This window comes from Periophthalmus magnuspinnatus, chromosome 21 (genome assembly GCF_009829125.3).
Source record: "Periophthalmus magnuspinnatus isolate fPerMag1 chromosome 21, fPerMag1.2.pri, whole genome shotgun sequence".
Taxonomy (NCBI): domain Eukaryota; kingdom Metazoa; phylum Chordata; class Actinopteri; order Gobiiformes; family Gobiidae; genus Periophthalmus; species Periophthalmus magnuspinnatus.
The window spans coordinates 3,139,266-3,162,388 of record NC_047146.1 but is presented as its reverse complement, the minus strand read 5'-3'; the positions used below and the strand labels follow the sequence as shown (position 1 = coordinate 3,162,388).

Here is a 23,123-nt window from a genome sequence, read left to right as displayed (position 1 = left end):
GGAGAGAGGAGAACACACAGGAGAGAGGAGAACACACAAGAGAGAGGAGAACACACAGGAGAGAGGAGAACACGCAGGAGAGAGGAGAACACGCAGGAGAGAGGAGAACACACAGGAGAGAGGAGAACACACAGGAGAGAGGAGAACACGCAGGAGAGAGGAGAACACACAGGAGAGAGGAGAACACACAGGAGAGAGGAGAACAGAGGAGAGAGGAGAACAGAGGAGAGAGGAGAACACACAGGAGGAGGAGAACACACAGGAGAGAGGAGAACAGAGGAGAGAGGAGAACACACAGGAGAGAGGAGAACACACAGGAGGAGGAGAACACACAGGAGGAGGAGAACACACAGGAGAGAGGAGAACACAGGAGAGAGGAGAACACACAGGAGAGAGGAGAACACACAGGAGAGAGAAGAACACACAGGAGAGAGGAGAACACACAGGAGAGAGGAGAACAGAGGAGAGAGGAGAAACAGCACCATCTTCACGCGGACTGCGGAGTCTTGTTGCGCCATTTTGTCTGTTGTTGTTTTGGAGCCTCCGGAGCATCACTCCTCCTCCTCCTCCTCCTCCTCCTCCTCCTCCTCCTCCTCTGCACGAGCAGCGTGGGCATCGCGGTGGGCGGAGTCTCACACTCCCCCGGGTAGTTCTCCTCGGGTCATCCGCGGAGAGGACGCCCCAGCCCGGACTCGCGCTGTGTCCGGACCCGCTGATCCTACGCGCGCGCCTCACTCTGCAGACTCGGCTCAGACTCGGCTCAGACTCGGTTCAGACTCGGTTCTCTTCTGGCTCTCGCGCGGATCTGCTCAGCCCGGGCTGATGTGACCCGTGCCCGGTGAAGTCATGTCGCTGGTGTGGACCCCCCGCGCGTGGCTCGTGCTGTGGGGCGCGCTCTGTTTGCGCGCTTTGGTTTTGGCGCAGTTTGGTCCGGATTTACGCGCGAGGAACGACACGGAACAGAACTTTACGACACAAGAGACACAAGAGACACGAGAGACACAAGAGACACGAGAGACACAAGAGACACGAGAGGCCGAGGGACAGGACCAGGGACAGGTGACGCCCCCGCCAGGTTAGTCTGTATGTGTGTGAGTGTGTGTGTGTATGTGGGGGTGTGTGCGTGCGTGTGTCGTGGTGTGTGTGTGTGGGGGGGGGGGGGGGTGCGTGTGTGAGTGTGTGTGTGAGTGTGTGTATCTAATGTGAAAGGCCTTTGATGGTGTTTATCTTCACACAGAGTCAATAATCCAGACTCTAGTCCTTTTCCAGCTCCTCTGAGATTCCCAGGCTTCCCCCACCCCAGACACTTCCTCCAACTCCTCCGGTGGTTTGTCCTGGAGGGTTTATACAGTGCCATCCATCAATGACCTCGACGTCATGGCAAATGACGGGCGCATCAGCGCGCGTCATTCGCCATTGACCCCACGGTGATGTGGGGAAAGTCGAGAGCTTTCAAAAAACATATAATACATCATTCTAATGTTTTCGGATATATTGTTTTTGATAAAATTATTATAATATTTTTTTTAGGCCCGAGCCCCTACAGGGCGTAGGGCCTGTTGCTTCTGCAACGATGATCGTTGCAGACTGTCTTCACAAAGTTGCGCACTTTGCGCTCAACTTCGTGGCAGCACCGCGCACAGACTCCTGTATCCTAGCAACCCATGCCGTAGGCCTGGGACATGTATATTTGTTCTTGCTAGCACAACAGCGCCCCCTGCAAAATCAAAATACATTTCGTCAATGGGAGACGTCCCGACGTCAACTTTGGTGTAGAGCCATGAAAATTGGTACACGCATTCTTCAACTGATGCCCAACAAAAAATATTATTATGGCCACGCTCCCTGACAATCCGGAAGTCAGCCATCTTGGATTGAAAATTCCAAAATGCAAAGTCAGCTTTTTCGCTGACGTCGCTTTTTCGTCAACTCCTCTGAAGGACTCTTCACCTGCAGAGCTGAATCACTGTACGTCATCTAGACAAGTGGGGCATTAAAAGTTATCCAATTTATGATGATCCCTTTTACGGTTTCCGTGCGGCGAAGTGGGAAAATTCCTTTGGAATTTTTGCAATTTTTAAAAGTCAAAATTTCCTCCCGTTTGTGCGTGCAAAGTCCGATTTGGCTCAAATTCAAATCAGTTGTAAAACTTTCGGGCCTAAATCTCATTATGACAGAAACTAAATTAGCACGATAGTGCCCCCTACAGAACATCTAATATATTTGTATGGAGGGCCTAAAATCATCCCATCCCAATCAATAAAGTCAATCAGACCTATGTCGTCTTTTGCACCGTGTTGCCATGGCGATGCGCCAAACTGCCAATGTTATCCTAATGGGAAACCTCCCAAATTTTCCCATTCTTCAGAAAAATATTAGTTTCATGGAATAATGTGAAATTTGGCACCATGACTCTTCATGTCATCCTGATCAAAAAAGTCAATCAGACCCATGTCATATTTTTCACTGCGTTGCCATGGCGATGCGCGAAAGAGCCCATGTTATCCTAATGGGAAAATTTCCAAATTTTCCACATTTCAAAGTCTTATAACGACTTATTACCTTCAACGATGAACATGAAATTTGGCACAGTAATTCTTCAGATCGTCCCCGTCAAAAAAGTCTGAGGGGCCAAGTTTGTATTTTGCACAGTGTTGCTATGGCGATGCCTGGAAAACCCATGTTTTTGCATTTTGTGCATTAGCACTTCCAATGTGTTTTGACTTGTTTGGTGAAAAGTGCAGCCCAAAGCCGCAATAAAACAGACACAAGTCGCACGTCAGCGCCACCCACAGGGAGCGCCGGGTCGGCCGAGTGTGAAGCACGGCCCGCGAGGGCCGTTCGATGGCGCTTGCGGCTTTAATTTGTATTAGTTTTGACATTATTTATACAGTACACACAGAAGAGTTTAATTTAACAAGTTTATAATTTTGACAAACAAAAATATATAAATAAAAACAGGACAAAAATGTTTCAGTTTCTGCTGAACAAAATTCAGCACAAATCTTTGGCTTTAGAAGACACAAAATCTGCACAAAATACTTTTTACTCATTAAGTACATTTTTAAACGGGTACTTTAAGACTTTTACTTAAGTAGATTTTTCATGTGATACTTCTACTGGAGTATTGCTGTGGTATCTGTACTTGTACTTGAGTATTGCTGTGGTATCTGTACTTTTACTCGAGTATTGCTGTGGTATCTGTACTTGAGTAACCACACTGAGTACTTGTTCTCTCTTTCCTCCGCTCATTCTCTCAGTCGCTGAAGCTGAAGTTTGACCCACTTCTGTGGCTGCTCATTCATGACTAATACATGAGCCGCAGTGTGAGGGGGAGGGGCCTGGGTCACATGATCTCAGGTCACATGATCTCACACAATCGCTCTCTCTCTTTATCTGTCAGAGCAGCAACAAGAGCAGAGCCCGAATCTGAGCACAAATAATAAAGAAGCACAGAGTTTAGGGACAATGACCCACATCCAACGACAAGAGAGAGTGAATACACCAGGAAAAAAGAGGAAAAACAGGATGAATACGCCAGGAAAAAAGAGGAAAAACAGGATAAACACACCAGGAGGTGAACCAGGCCGGGTTCACGTCAGTCTAGAGTCTCTGTAGTTTAAATCTTGTGTTACATAAATTTCCCTCTCGTGTTCTCATGTTTCAGACCTGGAGTTGTGTTTTGTTTCATTCACATGTTTGAGTCACACTTTATTATCTCTAAAGCTCAAAACGCTCTGTTCCACCTTGTGATGTCATGAAGTGGTAGTTTTTTCAGGTGAACAGCTCCTTTTACCTTTAGTTCAATCCATTGGAATTTGGAAGATTTCAGAGAAATGTACATAAGTAAAAAGTATACACTTTATATGTACTTAAGTAAACTACAGTAAAGTACATATGTAGTCCTGGTTTAGTCCTGGTTCAGTCCTGGTTCAGTCCTGGTTCAGTCCTGGTTTAGTCCTGGTTCAGTCCTGGTTCAGGATGGATAGATTCCTGCTCAAACTCTAGTTTAAATCTTTTTGACTAGTGTCTTTTTATTTTGACGGCTCTACTTTGATACTTTAAGTTCTCATAGAGTTTACGCCTGATGCCCTCCCATCAGGCGGAGGGGGAGGAGCCCGGGACGGTGCAGTCAGCAGATTTAAAGCTCTGGACTAAACCCCCGACTGTCTGTGGAGATAAGACTCAAGAGACCATCTGTGAACGAGGGAGGAGGAGGAGGAGGAGAGGAGAGGAAGAGAGAGAGAGAGACCATCTGTGAACGAGGGAGGAGGAGGAGGAGGAGGAGAGGAAGAGAGAGACCATCTGTGAATGAGGGAGGAGGAGGAGGAGAGGAAGAGAGAGAGAGAGAGAGACCATCTGTGAACGAGGGAGGAGGAGGAGGAGAGGAAGAGAGAGACCATCTGTGAATGAGGGAGGAGGAGGAGGAGAGGAAGAGAGAGAGAGAGAGAGACCATCTGTGAACGAGGGAGGAGGAGGAGGAGAGGAAGAGAGAGAGAGAGACCATCTGTGAACGAGGGAGGAGGAGGAGGAGGAGAGGAAGAGAGAGAGACCATCTGTGAACGAGGGAGGAGGAGGAGGAGAGGAAGAGAGAGAGAGAGACCATCTGTGAACGAGGGAGGAGGAGGAGGAGGAGAGGAAGAGAGAGAGACCATCTGTGAACGAGGGAGGAGGAGGAGGAGAGGAGAGGAAGAGAGAGAGAGAGAGACCATCTGTGAACGAGGGAGGAGGAGGAGGAGAGGAAGAGAGAGAGAGAGAGACCATCTGTGAATGAGGGAGGAGGAGGAGGAGAGGAAGAGAGAGAGAGAGAGAGAGACCATCTGTGAACGAGGGAGGAGGAGGAGGAGGAGAGGAGAGGAAGAGAGAGAGACCGTCTGTGAACGAGGGAGGAGAGAAGAGGGAGGAGAGGAAGAGAGAGAGAAGAGGAGAGAAAGATGGGGGGGAGAGAGAAGAAAAGAGACCATCTATGTGCACCGGGAGGAGGAGTGAAGTGGGGAGAGGGGGAGGAGAAGAGAGAGAGAGAGAAGAGGAGAGGAAGAGAGAGAAAGACCATCTGTGTACACTGAGAGGAGGAGCGAAGGAGTGAGGAGGGAGAGAGACAGGGGCATTTGACCCATTAAAACACGCGCGACCCAGATAAACGGAAGAAAATGGATGGATGAAAACATGAATCAAACCCATATTACGTAACATCAGCTCTTATTTTCCTCGCGTGTCGTCTGTATAATCCGATTATTTCTCCTGAGATTATGTTTAAATGTGCAGCATCGCCCCCTGGTGGTCACCCTCACCTTTTTTAAAATAGTTTTTAAGCCTTTAACTGCGGGTTTTTTTTTCACTTTTGTATTCGCAGAACATCAAAACTTTAACGACTCTACTTAATCCGACATAAAGTGCTTAATTAATTCCATAAGTATGTGGTAATTGCATTAAAGTCTATGGTAAAAACACCTGCTTCACTCAGCGGCGCGCACGTTGCATTGTTTGACTAATCTCCCCGTTGGATTGTCGTTTAAATCCAGCCGAGCGAGCGCATTAAGTCCGTCTGCGTGAAACGGCCCCTCGCTGTGTCAGAGTTAACCAGCCCTGAAACACTAATGAGAAAAGTACAGGGTCTGAAACGGCGCCACTGAAGCGTCGCCGTAACGGAACATCCACACGCCGGGAAATGGAGGGTTTCTTTCAAATCGTATTAAGATCAAACGTAAACGCGGTGATTTAAAGGTCTCAAGTTACGCGAAAACTGACTCTTGAGAGCGTTTAGCCGTGTTAGCATGATGTTATCTCCTCAAAAAACGCACCTGGAGTTGTGTTTTGTTTCATCTGAGTCACACTTTATTATTAGTCTGTAACATCTCCAAAGCTCAGAATGCTCCGTTCCACCTTGTGATGTCATCAAGTGGGAGTTTTCAAGCTAATTGCTACATTTTACATTTTGTTTAGTTAAAAATTGGCAATTCCAGGACTGAAAAAGTGTTAGTAACGAAGATGTGTAGGGTTTAAAAACGCAGCGGAGCACTTCCTGTATTACCTCAGATGGGAGGGCATCTGACACAGTTCCTTGGCGTATTCTCTATGAACCAGTTTCTTGGGAGATACAAAAAAATACCGCATTTTCCGGACTATACATCGCTCTGGAGTATAAGTCGCACCAGCCAAAAAATGCATAAAAATTAAGAAAAAAATCTAGCTGCTCGTCTCCATGGAGATGCTATCGCTTTGCCTGAAATGTTCCACAGTATGACATTAGACAAATCCACCCAGCACTTCCTTAAATGTGTTTTATTGCTCAAAAAAACACCTCTTTCTTACTGTGAGCAGGATCGCCTCTCCGCAGATCAGACCTGTAACTAGACCTGCTTGTCTCCATGACACGTTTAACCCGACAATACTGTATTTACCGGAGTCGCTCTGGAGTATAAGTCGCACCAGTGAAAAATACTTTTTAATGAAGAAAAAAACATATATAAGTTGCTCTGGAGTGTAAGTCGCACAAAAAATAAAAGAAAATAAATAAATGCATAAAATTGAAGATAAAAAACATATATAAGTCACTCTGGAGTATAAGTCACCCCCAAAAAAATAAATAAATAAATTTAAAAAAGCATAAAAATGAAGAAAAAACATATATAAGTCGCATTTTTGTGGAAATGTATTTTACAAAATCCGAGACCAAGAATAAACATTTTATCTTTAAAGTGAAGTTCTAATAATAATAAAATGTGGACCAACAGGCTGAATATCAGTACATCACGCTAATGCTAATGCTAATGCTAACGCTAACGTAACACATTTATATTTATTCAGCTCCATGAAGCACAGACAGAACTGAACACGTGTCTGGTTTGTTAACGTAAGATATTAACAGTTAATCAGATAAATAAAGCAGAAAAAAACAACAAGTTTACTCTGGATCTCACTCCAAATCAATAAATCCACTGAATTCTTCATCCTCAGTGTCGATTCTGAACAAATCCACCAACTCCAGAGGAAGATGAAGTGTTTTTTCGGGGCATTTTTGTTCAGTGTTTCTCAGATGTTTTTTTTAAAAATTACTGTAATGTCAAAGTTTTAAATGTTCCGTGGTTCAGGAGGAGTAGATACTGGTACAAAAGTGTAGAGCGCCCTCGTGTGGTCGTCAGTGCGACAATAACGAAGATGTGAATTTATATATTTGAATAACTTCACATCTAAGTCGCACCTGAGTATAAGTCGCACCCCTGGAAAAAAATATGAAAAAAGTGCGACTTATGATCAGGAAAGTACGGTATCGTTTTGTTTTGTTCGATTTACGGTGACGTTCGTGGACAGAGTGTTTCCTGTTTCGCTTTTGGGCTTTTACTGTGTCACTCCTGTTTAAATACTCGTTGTACTTCACGTCTCGCCTTTCCCTCCCCAGACCCCGTGTTCACGTGTAAGCTCCGCGTGGTGGACGCCCTGAGCCGACGGCCTCTGAACGCGACGCTCGTGGAGATCTTCGTCAACTTCGGCCCGACGTTCAGCGCCGAGACTCGGGAGGACGGGGACGCCTGGTTCCGGATCCCTCGTCTCCGGAACGACGCCGTCATCTCGGCTCTGGCGTCCAAACGGGGATACGTGACGGCCCTGCTGCCCCTCGCCGCGGACAAAACGCCAGGTAGAAGAAAGACGATAATGAGACGCAAACAAACCGCCTGATCACGGGGTTTTTTTGTCACGTTTTTTCCACTTTCGACGCAGTTTACACCAAGAAAACACTCACACACGGACAAACGCTTTACCGACTGAGATACTGTCACTACTGTGCTAAGATACGCCAATATTTCAAGACGATATTTAGTTTTGTTTGACCTGCAGCCGAAAGAAGAGACATAACGTTTTATTTGAACACTTGAGCACGAGTGCGAAGCCGTAACCGCAGAAAACATGAAAAAACAAAAGGCTGTGGGGGAGTTTGGAGTAAATTTAAATGACACACGTTGGGGAAAATACTCAAAATTGGCCCAGAAATGTCGCCAAAGCTCATCAGCCATCGGTTTCTCTGGATTCTAAACAATCGGTGTCAGCGTCTGCCATGAAAAACCCGTATCAGTCGATCTCTAGCGCCCTCTAGTGTAAAGAAACGCACGATATGTATGGAACAATGTGTTTAAATTGTAATTATTGGGACAGGCCTTGCTATTTTTATTCTAAACCACAACCTGGACGGGAAAATGTGAGATCGTTCCAGGTCAGTCCCTCACGCAGCTGTTTGTCTGTTCTGTGGAAAGGCGCTGCCCTCTACAGGACGCAGTGAGGACGTGCAGCGAGAGTAGTAAAGTTTAAAAGCGATAACTGGATGAAGGTTTGGTCTGAAGGTAAAAGCGATTCTCTTCTCTTAGACACAAGAATCCTGAGAGGTTCTCCGGGGCCTGTGAAAGTCTCAGGGGTCATAGTTCATAAGAAAATTGAGTTTGACATCACTTTATGTTTCTTTTTAATGCACCGGTTGAGACTTTTAACAAACCTGAATACAGTTTGATGAGTCGTTATTGGGCGTCTCGTGTCTAAAACAACTTTTGAAGCGTTACAGACAAATATAACGATACACGATAATACTGAAACTACTTTATTTATGCCTCTGACCCAATAAGAATAAAACACGTTAATCCCACCGTTTTTCAAATAAACTGTTTCATTTAAAGTCCTGAGCTGCAGAATTAAGCAAAGTTTAGCCGTAGAAGTCACATATTCAAGCCTCTGCAGCTCAAATCTGATCTTTTATCGTAAAGAAAACGTATAGACCACATGTGTCAAACTCAAACTCAAGGCCCGTGGACCAAATGCGGCCCGCCATGTCATTTTATGTGGCCCGCAACGAAGTAAATTAAAAGGTCTGACTGTCTTAAAATGTCAGTTTATCATTAGATACACAGTTAAACAGACATTTTTTCACGTCTATGCAAATCCATGTGCAATATTTGTAACTTGAATAAGTAATAAATATAGAAACAGGCGGAGGAGGAGGAGCGGGATCTGACGAGGAGCAAAAAAACCCAAACCCATCCAACTTAGAAAAAGGTAACAAATGCAAAAAAAATATGAGATGGAGCGGAGCAGAGTTGGACCACGGCGGACACGCAGATGAATAAACTGGAACGTGACGTGACGGGCGACCTGTGGAAAAAGACGAGACGATCTGGCTCAGAGCGGCGGATCCTCAGGCCTCAGAAGCAGCAGGTGTGTGGAGGTGTGTGGAGGTGTGTGGAGGTGTGTGGAGGTGTGTGGAGGTGGTGCCTGAGTCTCCGCCCCCAGCTCCAGGCTCAAACACAGAAGGGAGGAGGGGAAAAAAACGCACAGAAACACACACATAAAAAAAAAAACACACACAAATCCTGACACATAGACAAGCTAATCTCAGGACTGCAGGGTGAAACAGTGGAAATAGACTCTGGATTATTGTTCATTTCACTTGAGTAAGTCGCACACTCTTATGTAACAAGGCTGAAGTACTATCACTGTTTGTGTAGATCCAGTTTAACTTAGGTTTCGGCGCCATTTTACTGCTTAATGCACAGGAAACACAATCACAAGGGGAGAAAAATATAAAGTAAAAACGTTAAATGTGTTAAATCAGACGTGTTGTGCTCGTGTTTGCTCTACAGTTTTAATCCGTGACACTCGTGGATCATTTTGTTATAATTTACACATTTTACATCACAATATTCATCTAAAACGACTTAATAAAAGAAAAAAGCTTGCTGACTTCCACGTTTCAAAACTACGGCGCCCCAATGTGAGACGACGTTGCTGTAAATGTCATCGCGTGGTCATAATAAGTTTGTAACGAAGCGGCCATTTTGAAAGCATAAAAATTCCTGTAACTTTTGCAAACATCGTCGGATTCAGACAAACCCGATGAAGCGTCTGCGTATTTTGATGAGCTGGACAAAACGACGTATGGATTAAAATTCTGTCTTTAAAAATGGCTCTCCGGCGCCCCCTGCAAAGTCACAATGGGCCGTAAACACTCATCTCCAACGTGACACTGGAAATATTGTCAGGCCGAGGTTTGCGAGGGCCCTTGATCACCGCTTGCAGTTTTAATTTTGCTTTAACCCTCTGATGCATGTAAATTATGAAAGCCTTGGTCAAGATTTTTTTTTTTCTGAAGTGTTTTTATTCTTCTCAGGACATGAAACAACATCGTGAGCTGCCTGTAAAAATGAATTAACTTGTGTTCTATTGTAAATATACAGACATATGTTTCTTTTTATGCTTTGAAAAACATTTCAACAATTTTTGGAGGAAATTTCAACACTGTATAGGCGCAATGTTTAGGCCTGAATAAGAAAAACAATCAAAAAACCAAAGAAATTTACTTGCAGTTACACCGACTGACCACTGAATTGACCTCAATGGAGTGTGGCAGCAGAGAGCACTCTAGAGTCTGATATGCAGCTCCACCATTTAAACCAATGCATTAAAGAGAAAGTTCTGTTTTCGTAGCTGTCCACCGCAGTGACCGCCGTGCGCCCGAGGGTTAAACTTGCCTCGTGTTTTGTTCTCGTTCTGAAATGTAAAGTGAGGCGTGTTTGTGTGAGGTGTGTGTGCGTCTGAGCAGTGCGGCGCTCTCATTAGTCTGATGTTCTCTGGTCACGTCACTAGAACAAACACAGAGAGAGAGAACGTCCAGAGAGATCCAACCGCACGATATCAGACTCAACACCGCACAAAAGTCTAATACACAAATGTTTGGGAGGGCATCTGACACACAGGGCTCCCTCTTACCTGTCTGTCAAGTATTTATTACCTTTTCTTTTTCAGTTTTTTCCTCGCTGACGTTGCCGCTGCTCGGACTGAACCGTGGAGACATGTGGCTGTTCAACGATTCAGTCGTCATCGGTAAATCCACAGGTGAAACTTTTAAAGAAATTGTACTTCTCTAGCAGCGTACTTTTACTCCTACTTGAGGTACTGTTACTTTTATTGAAGTAGCAGTACTCTTACTCCAGTAAAAGTCGCGTTTCCTCTTCCCTCTGTGAGTCTAAAGAGGTTTTATGTCGACAATATGAAACGATTTGAACTTTTGTGTTTCTCGCAGCTCCTTCTGATGTGATTTAGACTCATTTTGTGCTTTTATTTCATGTTTTCTCCTTCACGTTCGCTTTAAATTATAAGTAAATGTTACGTAACGACTCTTTAAATGTCCTGTATTACACAAAATTGACTCTTGTTGAGCTTTAAGTCGTGTTTTAATGCTGTCCCCTCCTCAAAAACAGACCTAGAGTTGCGTTTTGTTTCATTCACACATGTTTGAGTAACATTTTATTACTCGTCTGTTACATCTCCAAAGCTCAAAACGCTCTGTTCCACCTTGTGATGTCATAACGTGGTAGTTTTCAAGCTTTTAACAGCTACATTTTACCTTTAGTTCAGTCGAAATTGGGCAATTCCAAGAGCGGAAATCATCCAAATGATTCTATAAATGAAGGTGTGTGGAGTTTAAAAACACAGCGGAGCACTTCCTGTATCGCCACACGATGACATCACGAGGTGGAACAGAGTATTTTCTGTTTGAGAGAAGGAATCCAAAACAAAACACAACTTCAAGTCTGTTTGTGATTAGGAAATAACATTAGAACAGATCAGAAAATTGCGTAATACAGGCCCTATAAGTTACTTTTACTTTTACTTTTACTTTTTTTACTCTTAATTGAGCAAATTTATGGACCTCTACTTTGTACTTCTACTTGTGTCATACTATTTTGCAGTAACGCAGCTCCAGCTCTGATACCACACGTACAAGAATACTTTTTTGTGTTTACATACTTTTAAATTTGAGGTAATTTGCCACATGTTTGTTTATTTCAGGGGCGTTTGGTGCCGAGCCGCTGGTGCAGTTCCCCTCGTCTGGTCTGAATCTGACTGAGGACAACGCTCTGTCTGCGGTCGACGCCTTCATGAACAGTCCCTCTGTGTCGGCAGCAGAGGGCGCTCTACTCCACACTATGGGCATCGTCGGCACCAGCTCAGGTACAGGAACAGAAAGAACTGCTGCTGCTGCACATGTCCAGGAGCGTGACACAGATCAGTCTAAAGCAAATCCACAGCATCTGCAGCTTTTTACCGTCTAAAAACACGTCAAAAATCAAAAGTAAACTGTCAAAACCAGACGTAGACAGACTTATCCTGCGTTTGTGTCCAGTATTTTAGTAACGTCCTGCTCACTGGACTCTCCAAACGAGACTTAAGACAGAACAGAACATCCAGAACATCCAGAACGCTGCGGGTCAGGACTAGAACCAGGAAGTACTTCACACACTTTAACCGCGAAGGAAGTGATTGCAGAAGAGGTAGAGAGGAAAAAATAGTTTATCTGATCAGATGAAGGAAGTTACAAACAGCAGCGCGCGCAGAACGTTTCAAGTTTTTTTTTTTTTTGCAGTATTTCTAGCCTTTTATCGCTGTCTATAAAAGGCCGGACCTGTTCACACACTGTCCGTACAAGGTCATAAATGGAAACGCCGTTCGCTGTTTACAGGAAGCTAGAATACGTCACTAAAAAGATGCTGCAGTCGCTGAAAAGATGCACTACAAGAGCTCCAGTGTATCATCAGACCGATATCGCTCTGTCCCACCTCGTGACGTCATCGTGTGGCGATACAGGAAGTGCTCCGCTGTGTTTTTAACCTCCACACGCCTTCATTTATAGAATCGTTTGGATCATTTTCAGACGTGGAATTACCGTTTTCTACCGAACGAAAGGTCAAAAGGAGCCGTTAGAAGCTTGAAAACTACCACGTCATGACATCACAAGGTGGAACGGAGCGTTTTGGGGTTTGGAGATGTAGAAAGTGCGACTCAAACGTGTGTGAATGAAACAAAACACAACTCCAGGTCTGTTTTTTCAGGAGGTAACAACGTTAGAACATGACTTAAAGCTACAAGAGTCGATTTCGTGTGATATAGAACCTTTAAAACAGACACTGCAAATTGAATCGACACCGTAACTGAGTTTTTGACGGCTGTATGTTTAGTTCGATGAGGCGTTTTACCTTGTGGGTGTTGTGTGTCGGCGCAGGTCACATGTGCGTGGAGCTGACCCCGCTGGCCTCGGTCTCGGTGCAGCTGCTGTCCTCAGGCTCTGCTCTGGATGTGTCTGGTCCCATCCACATGAGGCTCCCGCTGTGTGAGAGCTGTGGACTGAGGGCGGGGGAGCACGTGCCCGCCTGGACCCTGAGCCTCACCTCTGGTAAACGGCGACGCAACCTCAAAGTCACTACGGCCAAATCACACAACCCCGACAACTGTGAGTGTCGTCGCCATAGACCGTGTGTAACCTGAGAGGCCCTTAGCTCTACGGCCGCGGCTCATCCACTCTTCACTTTACGTTAGAAAACTGTGGCTCTCTCTGCACCTTCATCTGGAGCTGAACGCCGCGGGTGAAGTCGCACTCAGTCCATTTCTTTGTACAGTCTAAACTCGAATAGACTCAATCCTCCTGGTTCAGTCCTGGTTTAGTCCTGGTTCAGTCCTGGTTCGGTCCGGGTTTAGTCTGAGTTTAGTCCTGGTTTAGTCCTGGTTTAGTCCTGGTTTAGTCCTGGTTTAGTCCTGGTTCATTCCTGGTTCAGTCCTGGTTCAGTCCTGGTTTAGTCCTGGTTCGGTCCTGGTTTAGTCCTGGTTTAGTCCTGGTTTAGTCCTGGTTTAGTTCCAGTTCATTCTAAACATTTCTGTCCTGTGAATGTGACTTTTTCAGTATCGATTGTTGCTTAAGTGAATATCTAGTTCCGATACTAGTTCTCGTATCGATTAGTGTCTGATTCTCGATACTCGGGTGGTGCAGACTTCTCTCTGGTTCTTGGCGGTGGAGGATGTTTTATGTTTATTCTGAGCTCTGGCAGATCAAATGTAATGTGTTTTTCTAGTTTCCTGTGAAATCAATGCCTTTTAGCGCCATGAAAGCTGGAGTTCACCGGAGGTCGCTCATCTCCACGGCGCGTTTTGGCACGTCTCCGCTCCGCCGCCGCATTTAGAACAAGGCCTCGGAGCAGTGGACACGGGTCTGGAGAAAAAGAAAACATCATTTTATCTTCAAAAGAACACAAAGCACCAAAGCCGAGATCCCTCACGGAACGGCGCAGTCACGCACTTATGTAAACAACGAGGAGACGTGGAATTATACATCTGGGAGGGCATCTGACACATCACAGCGTCTGCGGATCAACTCGAGACATTTGACCTGCCGCCGTTTCTGTCTAACGTCACAGTAGAAGGACGGGAGGGCATCTGACACACGTTGATTTAAAAAAAAAAAAGACAAAAAAATTTAAAAAAACAATGACTATATCACCGTTCACCTTTCGCAGTCTCGCTGTTTTGCGGATTTTTTTTTGTAGAATTTTGCGTGATTTTTCTCGCGGTGTATGAACGTGCATTGTGTTCTGCGTCCTGATTGGTTGTTGGACTGTAGACCATTGTGTCGTGCGTCCTGATTGGTTGTTGGACTGTAGACCATTGTGTCGTGCGTCCTGATTGGCTGTTGGACTGTAGACCATTGTGTCCTGCGTCCTGATTGGCTGTTGGACTGTAGACCATTGTGTCGTGCGTCCTGATTGGCTGTTGGACTGTAGACCATTGTGTCGTGCGTCCTGATTGGCTGTTGGACTGTAGACCATTGTCCATCAGTCTCCTCCGTGCCGTGTCTCCTGTCCAGTACAGAATGTGTTCAGACAAATTTACATAAACGTTGGATCTCAGTGTGACTCTGAAGTGCTGTACGTTTGTAATTTGTTTTCTCCACCGACAAAACCCACAATGTCGATGAAACGTTCTGCACCGACAAAGACGCCTACGAAGGTTTGAACTTTGAGAGAGTTTAAACGAGAGAGAAATGTGAGAAAATGTTAACGCCTGTGTGAGAAAAGTGTATAAAGTGTGTGGTGAGGGGTTTGACAGACAAAAACAGAGAGAATAATTGTAAAAATAAAGCTGATACTTCGCGGATTTCGCCTGTTGCGGGTTATTTTTAGAACGTGACCCCCGCGAGGAGGAGGATGGGAGGGCGTCTGACGCACACACGGGGGTACGATGTAGTATAAAAGCAGAAGTGTGAACTGTGGCCTCGTTAGCGACAGACGAGGCCCAAAGGTTTTAACAGGTTTGTGCGGCTCAGACCTGACGGAGAAAAAACACACACACGACACTTAAAGCGCTCGTGTCGCTCTGATCTGTTCTAATGTCGTTTCCTCGTCACAAACAAACCTGCAGTTGTGTTTTTTTGTTTCATTCACACACGTTTAACGCACAAACAAACCTGCATACTGTATTTAGGCTGAGTTCTTCTCTCAAACTGAAAAAAAAAGCTCTGTTCCACCTCGTGACGTCATCGTGTGGCGATACAGGAAGTGCTCCGCTGTGTTTTTAAACTCCACACACCTTCATTTTTAGAATCATTTGGATGGTTTCAGCTCTGGAATCGCTGATCTACGACTGAGCTAAAGGTAAAAACGAGATGTTAACTTGGAAAAAACGCCACTTCATGACATCACGAGGTGGAACAAAACACAACTCCAGGTCTGTTTTTGAGGAGGAAGCCGCATTATAACGTGACTTAAAGCTCATAAGAGTCATTTTTTTTCATAATATAGGACTTCTTTTTGTCTGGAACTTGTTTGATGATTAAATCTGATCAAAAATTATGTAAAAAGCCCAAAAAAATGTCTTCAGAGAATGACTGAAACGTGAAAATGGACAGTAGTAGGTCCTATTTTACGCAAAAGTGCCATGTTTGATTCTGGCTTGAGAATACGACACAGGGAGTTGGAACCAAAATCAGTGTATTTTTTTTACACGGGCGATAGATCATTCTGGATTTAACACGCAATCCGAATGATTCAAACGTTCCTACACCTGCACCTCAGCCCGGAACAGATGCGTTGAGGAATATTTTATAGATTCTGAATGTGTCCTCAGGTCTTACACATGTCGCCGATGAAGCTAACGCGCACACTGTACATATGAACCGACCATCTGCTCTCATTTTCAAACCCCTCAGAGCCTTTTATTGATACTTTGCAGCTGATATCACCGACTTTCCCTGTGGGTGTCTTGCTAACTGATGGCACTGCTCTGTCTGAGAGTAAAGATTCCTCAAACCTGCTCGAGTCTCTCTTTGTAGGAGTGAAGATGTTGCTGTTGGACACTGACTTATATCTATCTGAAGCGATGAAACTGCTATTGTCTCCAGTTTCAGCCTTAACGACCCGATTCAACCTTTAATGGCCCTCCTATTGTTCTCTTTGTTTGCTTTGGGTCTGAGGATGGAGTCATAGATCTGTGAGGGGTTATATCTCAGGCCTGTTCAAGGAAGGATCGTCTTTCCTAACAAAAATAGCTTCTTTAACTCGCCTCTCAAACTGTTTATTTTCTCTGGATAAGATCTGAGAAACTGGAAACAAAAGCTGTTTACAGTTTCAGTGTCGTTAGTTCCTTCCTTCGGACAGATTTAAGGCAGAGTCCAGCAGTAATCTGACCAGAACTTGGGCAAACAGCGAAACGTCTTTACTCCTACAAAGATTTGTCCAGTTACAGATTTACACTTTGTCTTTTGCTACGGATCAGACCTGGATGACTCAGGGATTGACACTCTAAAGGAAGCAACTATAACATAACTCTAACAAAACTCTAACATAACATAACTCTAACATAATATAATAAAACTATAACATAACTCTAACATAACATAACTATAACATAACATAACTATAACTTAACATAACTATAACATAACATAACTATAACTATAACATAACTCTAACATAACATAACTATAACATAACTATAACATAACATAACATAACTATAACATAACTATAACATAACATAACTCTAACATAACATAACTATAACATAACTATAACTATAACATAACTATAACATAACTATAACATAACTATAACATAACTATAACATAACAACTATAACATAACACAACATAACTATAACTATAACATAACATAACTATAACTTAACATAACTATAACATAACATAATTATAACATAACATAACTCTAACATAACATAACTATAACATAACATAACTATAACATAACTATAACTCTAACATAACTATAACATAACTCTAACATAACATAACTATAACATAACACAACATAACTATAACTATAACATAACAATAACTTAACATAACTATAACATAACATAACTATAACATAACATAACATAACTATAACATAACATAACTATAACATAACATAACTATAACATAACTATAACTCTAACATAATTATAACATAACTCTAACATAACATAACTATAACATAACACAACATAACTATAACATAACATAACTATAACATAACTATAACATAACATAACTATAACATAACATAACTATAACATAACATAACTCTAACATAACTATAACATAACACAACATAACTATAACTATAACATAACTATAACATAACATAACTATAACTTAACATAACTATAACATAACATAACTATAACTATAACATAACTATAACATAACATAACTATAACATAACATAACCATAACATAACTATAACATAACATAACTATAACATAACATAACCATAACATAACTATAACATAACATAACTATAACATAACATAACTAAAACATGATTAAAGCTCTAAAAAGGTTGATTTTGCAGAATACATAGGTCTGATTTACCCGTTGTACCCGTACGTTTGGGGATCTCACTGTTTCCCGTCTTCCTCAGGAGCCTGGGTGAGGACTGGTCTGGGGACAGTGGAGGTCGTCGATGGGAGACTCATGTGGGCGTTTGCAGCTCCTCACCTTGGACACTGGATGGCAGCACCTCTGTCTCCCTCCAGAGGTAAGTCCATAAACTGTCTCCTGAGATCGTATGGACTGGTGCGAATCCCTGACGACTTTTAAGATCCCGTTTTTGTCGTGTGCAGGGCTCCGACTCGAGGACCAGGTGGATTTCCTGCTTCGTCACGGCTCTTTCCTGATGATCCTTTTGGGCTCCACTCTGGTGGTGGCCGTCTGCCTACTGCTCGGGCTCCTGTGTCGTCCAAGGTACTCCAGCTCGTAGACCAAACTCACATTCACACTCAATTTAAAACTTGAGACAAATTCACGGACTAAACTCAACATTTACTGAAAAATTGACTGCACCTGATCTGTAAAGTTTAACCTTTTCAAACGGAAACAAACAAAACACAAAATCTGGAACAACTCAAGGTAAAATAAATTATGTCTCTGTAGTAATTAATTTGACTAAGGTGGCTAGTAGCTTTGTTGCTAATGAATCTCAACCGAAAAGGAGGAGCTCTCACGGGTCTCGACTGCGCACCGGCGTACTAGCAAAGCATTCTGGGATTTGTAGTATTAGTGGTGCATGTGCTATACACCAGCGGGCAGCTCTAACGCACATTTGACATGATTTCACGGGCCAAACATAATTACACCGTGCACCAGATTTGATCCCCGGGGCCTGAGTTTGCCATATGTGCCATAAACTGTAAAGAAGTGGACAAAGTGAGTGTGGCGTCGCCCGTAATAGAAGCTCACCGAGGCTAGCAGTTATAGCGGCTAATTTGGAGCCGAGTTCCGTATCTGAAATTTTGACCACGAGTATCATAGCAACTAAAGAACCAACCAGGAGCGAGTCTGTTTTGTGAAGGTAACGCCCCTTCTTTCACGCACTCTGCTAAACCAGCGGTGCACACTGTCAATCAAACCTGTTGCTAACGCTAACGGGAGTGACCTCGGAGAAAGAAGGCATCTCATTGGTCGGTTATTATACTCATATATGGATTACGAACAAAATAGCAAAAAAAGCAACAACAAAAAAACAAGATCATGTACATTTTATGACCAAAATGACGACGCAGTTGCGGAGAGGAACTCGGCAGCTAGCACGTTAGCTATGTCCATTTATATATACAGTCTACGCTCCAGCCTTATCATGTCGTAGTACAAGTATCTGCAGTAGTAGCAGTAGTATTTGTGGTAGTAGATATCGTAATACTACACGCACGGTACGGACTGCTCCTGAACATACGAAGGAAAACACAGACTTCTTCCTACGTAGAAATGTAATAAAAGCAGAAGTACAAGTCGAATGTTACTGCGATTCTTGTAGTAGAGTCGTACTAGTGGAAATATACCATCGATGTCAGAAGTACTCCAGACTCAGCTGAAACGCGCCTGAGGACGGCGGATCTGCGCTGAGGCTGTAATGTTCTGGGTTACAGTGTCCCAGGGCTTTCACGTATTATTCATGTAGCTAATGCACTTTATAAATGTATAAATATATGAACCGAGATATGAACCATCTGCGCGTCTGTAACTTCAGCCGTGGCTAATGCTGCGTATACTGTGTTTAACACAGCGGGCGGGTGGAGAGTCTCTGCGTCAAGTTGAGGAGTTCAAGTATCTCGGGGTCTTGTTCACGAGTGAGGGAAGGATGGAGCGTGAGATTGACAGGCGGATCGGTGCAGCGTCTGCAGTGATGCGGTCGCTGTATCGGTCCGTTGTGGTGAAGAAGGAGCTGAGCCCAAAGGCGAAGCTCTCGATTTACCTCAATCTACGTTCTACCCTCACCTATGGTCATGAGCTCTGGGTAATGACCGAAAGGACAAGATCGCGGATACAAGCGGCTGAAATGAGTTTCCTCCGCAGAGTGGCCGGGCGCACCCTTAGGGATAGGGTGAGGAGCTCGGTCACACGGGAGGAGCTCAGAGTAGAGCCGCTGCTCCTACACGTCGAGAGGAACCAGTTGAGGTGGCTCGGGCATCTGCTCAGGATGCCTCCTGGACGCCTCCCTAGGGAGGTGTTCTGGGCATGTCCCACCGGGAGGAGGCCTCAGGGAAGACCCAGGACACGCTGGAGGGACTATGTCTCTCTGGGAACGCCTTGGGGTCACACTGGAGGAGCTGGAGGACGTGTCTGGGGTGAGGGAAGTTTGGGAGTCCCTGCTTGGACTGCTGCCCCCGCAACCCGGCCCCGTAGAAGAGGAAGAAAATGGATGGATGGAACATTATTTAAAGGGCGCATATTACACTGTTTTCTGTTTTATCTGTTATAATGTCGAAAGAAAGAGAGAAAGAAATGAACAAAGAAAGAAAGAGAGAAAGACTTGGTGCCGCAACCGATTGTGCTTCATGTAAATCCAAACAGCGTCTTAAAGCAGAGACATGAGGCTTTTTAAGGACTGAGCAACATGAGAGACCAGTGTAGCTTGACTTTTTTTCTTTTTTTAGCCATAAAAATCAAGTTAAATGAAGTATCAGCCTGTACTTTTGCTTTTTTCACACAACTTCCTCTATTTTACACATCCATCCTGACTTATCCATCCAACTTAAGCACATGACCGTAATGACAGTGACATATTTAAAGAGCCCCTCTGCTTTGAGACGCTGTTTGGATTTACATGAAGCACAATCGGTTGCGGCGTTACGGTAATGGAAAGTCCACAACCGCGAGTCTGTCGGCGTCGATTCTTTAGGATTAGTTCTTTGCTAACAGTTCTTGTCTTTCCTCCTTTTCCTCAGACCCTCTCACACAGACTCCAAACCGAGGCGTCCTGCGGTGAACCCTCTCGTCTCCATGAAGGACCAAACCACCTCCACCGGCGAAGATCAGGTTCTTCTGCTCTCAAACCACACCCACAGGCGGTACAGCGTGACGTCTACCGCTGATCTACAGGAGGACACTGCAGTCACTTTAACCGTGAACCGTCCCGACGAGCAGCATCCTCAAAATCAAACATTTGGGAACGGGCTTTTTTTCTACAACCAACCCGTGGCGATCCTGCACGCGCCCGGCTTCTTCGAAATGGATGAACTGTCCGAGGAAAAGTGGAACAAGTCCGTCTCGCTGCCACGCATGGACTCTAAAGACGCTCGGGAGAACTTCACGGAGACCAAAATCACAAATAACAAAACGGAAAACGCAAAAGGAGAGTCTAAAAAGTTTGAAATCAAATCTAGAGTTCACAGCGGTCTCCCGGAGTCGGTGTCCGAACCGGGAACGCTCGGACAGAGAGGGATTTCCGCGCAGGGTCCCAGAGCGTGGTTTGTGTCGCTGGAGGGTAAACCGGCGGCGGAGGTCAGATATAACGTTTCAGAGGAGCCGGCGAGGAGGAGGGAGGAAGAGGGAAACGGTAGAGGGACGAGCCGTGACTCCGGGGTGGATTTGAGCGAAGGGAACCAGGGCAGACGAGAGGTGAGGCTGGAGAGGAACGCCACGTTTGTGAAGAAGTCAAGTCAGAAAGAGAACGGAAAAGACTGAAGACGGGACAGTTAACGTGCGTGGGACAGAGTAATATATTTTTATAGTTCTGACTTGGTTTGGCGGGATAGTACTTGTGGAAACTATGAAAAAAAACTCGGAAATTACAGGAAGTAGCGTCGAGTTCTCAGACAAAATCCCTCTATGTTTGTATCCGAATGTTTACGCTATTCTCTACTTACATGACTTTTCGAAATCGCGCCGTTTTTATTTGTATCTGAATGTCCTGCTGGTGAGAAAATACTGCGCTCAGAATATCCCACAATGCATTTTGAGAAGTAGTGGTCGCATAGACAGTATAAAGAAGTAAGTGCGAGGAAAATGAAGCTCGTCGAGGCTAGCAGTTATAGCGGCGAATTTCATGTTAGGAATTCCGACTGCGAGTGTCATAGCAACCAGAGAGCCAATCCAGAGCGAGCCTGTCGAAGGTAACGCCCCCTTCCCGCCCTCATTGCCGGTTTAAGCGGGGGAGCGGGCACTTGGCAACGCTGTCAATCAAACCTGTCGCTAACGCTAACGGGAGGGACCTCAGGGAAAGAAGAGAAGGCGACTTATTCCTCTAATGTTTATATCTTGATTTACGGACAAAATAGCGAAATAAAAATACAAGGATCATGTAGAGCGGGTTAATACGAACATTTAAAACCAAAATGACGAGTCTGAAGCAGCAGGTACAGAGAGAGGAGACGGTTTTTCAATAGAAAGTGAATTGGAGCCAGAGTCGATGGAGCCAGAAGCGCGCACATGATCACTTCCTGTTTGAACGTGGCGGCTAGCAGGTTAGCTACATCCATTTATATAAACAGTGGTCCTCAGTGCTCACTAAATTGATCAAAATAGCCCACAATGCATTGCAAGAGTTGGAAAAACAACAACGCGGCGACCGGACACAGCGCCGCGCGGGCACTGGTTTATCTCACCGTTTATCGCTGATCGTGAAGCGTTAGCGTTCGCCACTTACCTTAATTTCCACATTTTAGATTGACAAACGTATAATCTGATCTGTTTTACGTGAGGCCGAGAGTCACGTGACCTGAATGGGCGGAGTCCGAATGCACGGCCGTCGAGTAACGAGTAAGAGGTTAAGGGCTAGAGCGGACGTTCGGACACGGTTTACGTCGTTCGTCCAAAACGCAGAGACAATTTACGCACAAAGGAGGCAAAAGTGTGGGGTATTCTGACATGTTTGGGACAATTTAACATTTTGGTTGCTAGGTAACACTTGTAATGTTCATTTTTGACAATATATTTGTTCACAATCAGGTTAAGGTTAGGATTAGGATTAGGTTCAGTTCATTTGGTTAAATTTAGAGCGTAGGGACAGGTTAGCTAACGCGGTCTGGTCACATCTGCTGACTGTGGCTAACCAGGAAGTAAAATCAGAAAAATCACCTAAATTAAAAAAAAAAAAACGAACAAACTAGGCAAGACTTTTTGTAAACCTTTTTATAATGTTTTTTTTAATATATTTTAGTGAAATGACTAGTTAAACATGCACTTTAAATATCCCGTGGTTGTTCCTTCGTACGGTCAGGACACTTTTGCGCTTTAACCCTGTTCTAATGTGATGAAATGTTCCGCAGTGGAGCTTTCAGTAATCCTTCAAAACCCCGGAACTACACCAGGATCAAACCCGGGTCCACATGGGACTAGACTGTGCTCAAACCAGGTCCGTGTCAGGATAAATGTGAACGCACCTTTAGCCTCCTGCTCAAGAGCGTCGTCCCACTGCATGATGTCATCAGGTGGCCACCCAGAACGTGATCGTCTTGTTTTTCTACACAATAAAATCGAGGCAACTGGGAGCGAGACTGTGTGATCCCTCATTATTCACCCGGGAGTGTTTGTGGA

The 23,123-nt window shown here is 44.4% G+C and overlaps 1 protein-coding gene across 1 annotated transcript; it reads left to right on the top strand.

Moving 5' to 3' along the window:
- Nucleotides 1-666: 666 nt before the first annotated feature.
- LOC117389443 (protein FAM171B-like) lies at nt 667-22,864 on the top strand. The gene is made up of 8 exons (XM_055230599.1): nt 667-1,075; nt 7,400-7,636; nt 10,786-10,875; nt 11,833-11,994; nt 13,043-13,213; nt 17,731-17,847; nt 17,933-18,053; nt 20,534-22,864. The coding sequence occupies exons 1-8, from the start codon at nt 847-849 to the stop codon at nt 21,270-21,272; spliced, it is 1,866 nt and encodes a 621-aa protein (XP_055086574.1). The 5' UTR covers nt 667-846; the 3' UTR covers nt 21,273-22,864.
- The last annotated feature ends 259 nt before the right edge of the window (nt 22,865-23,123 follow it).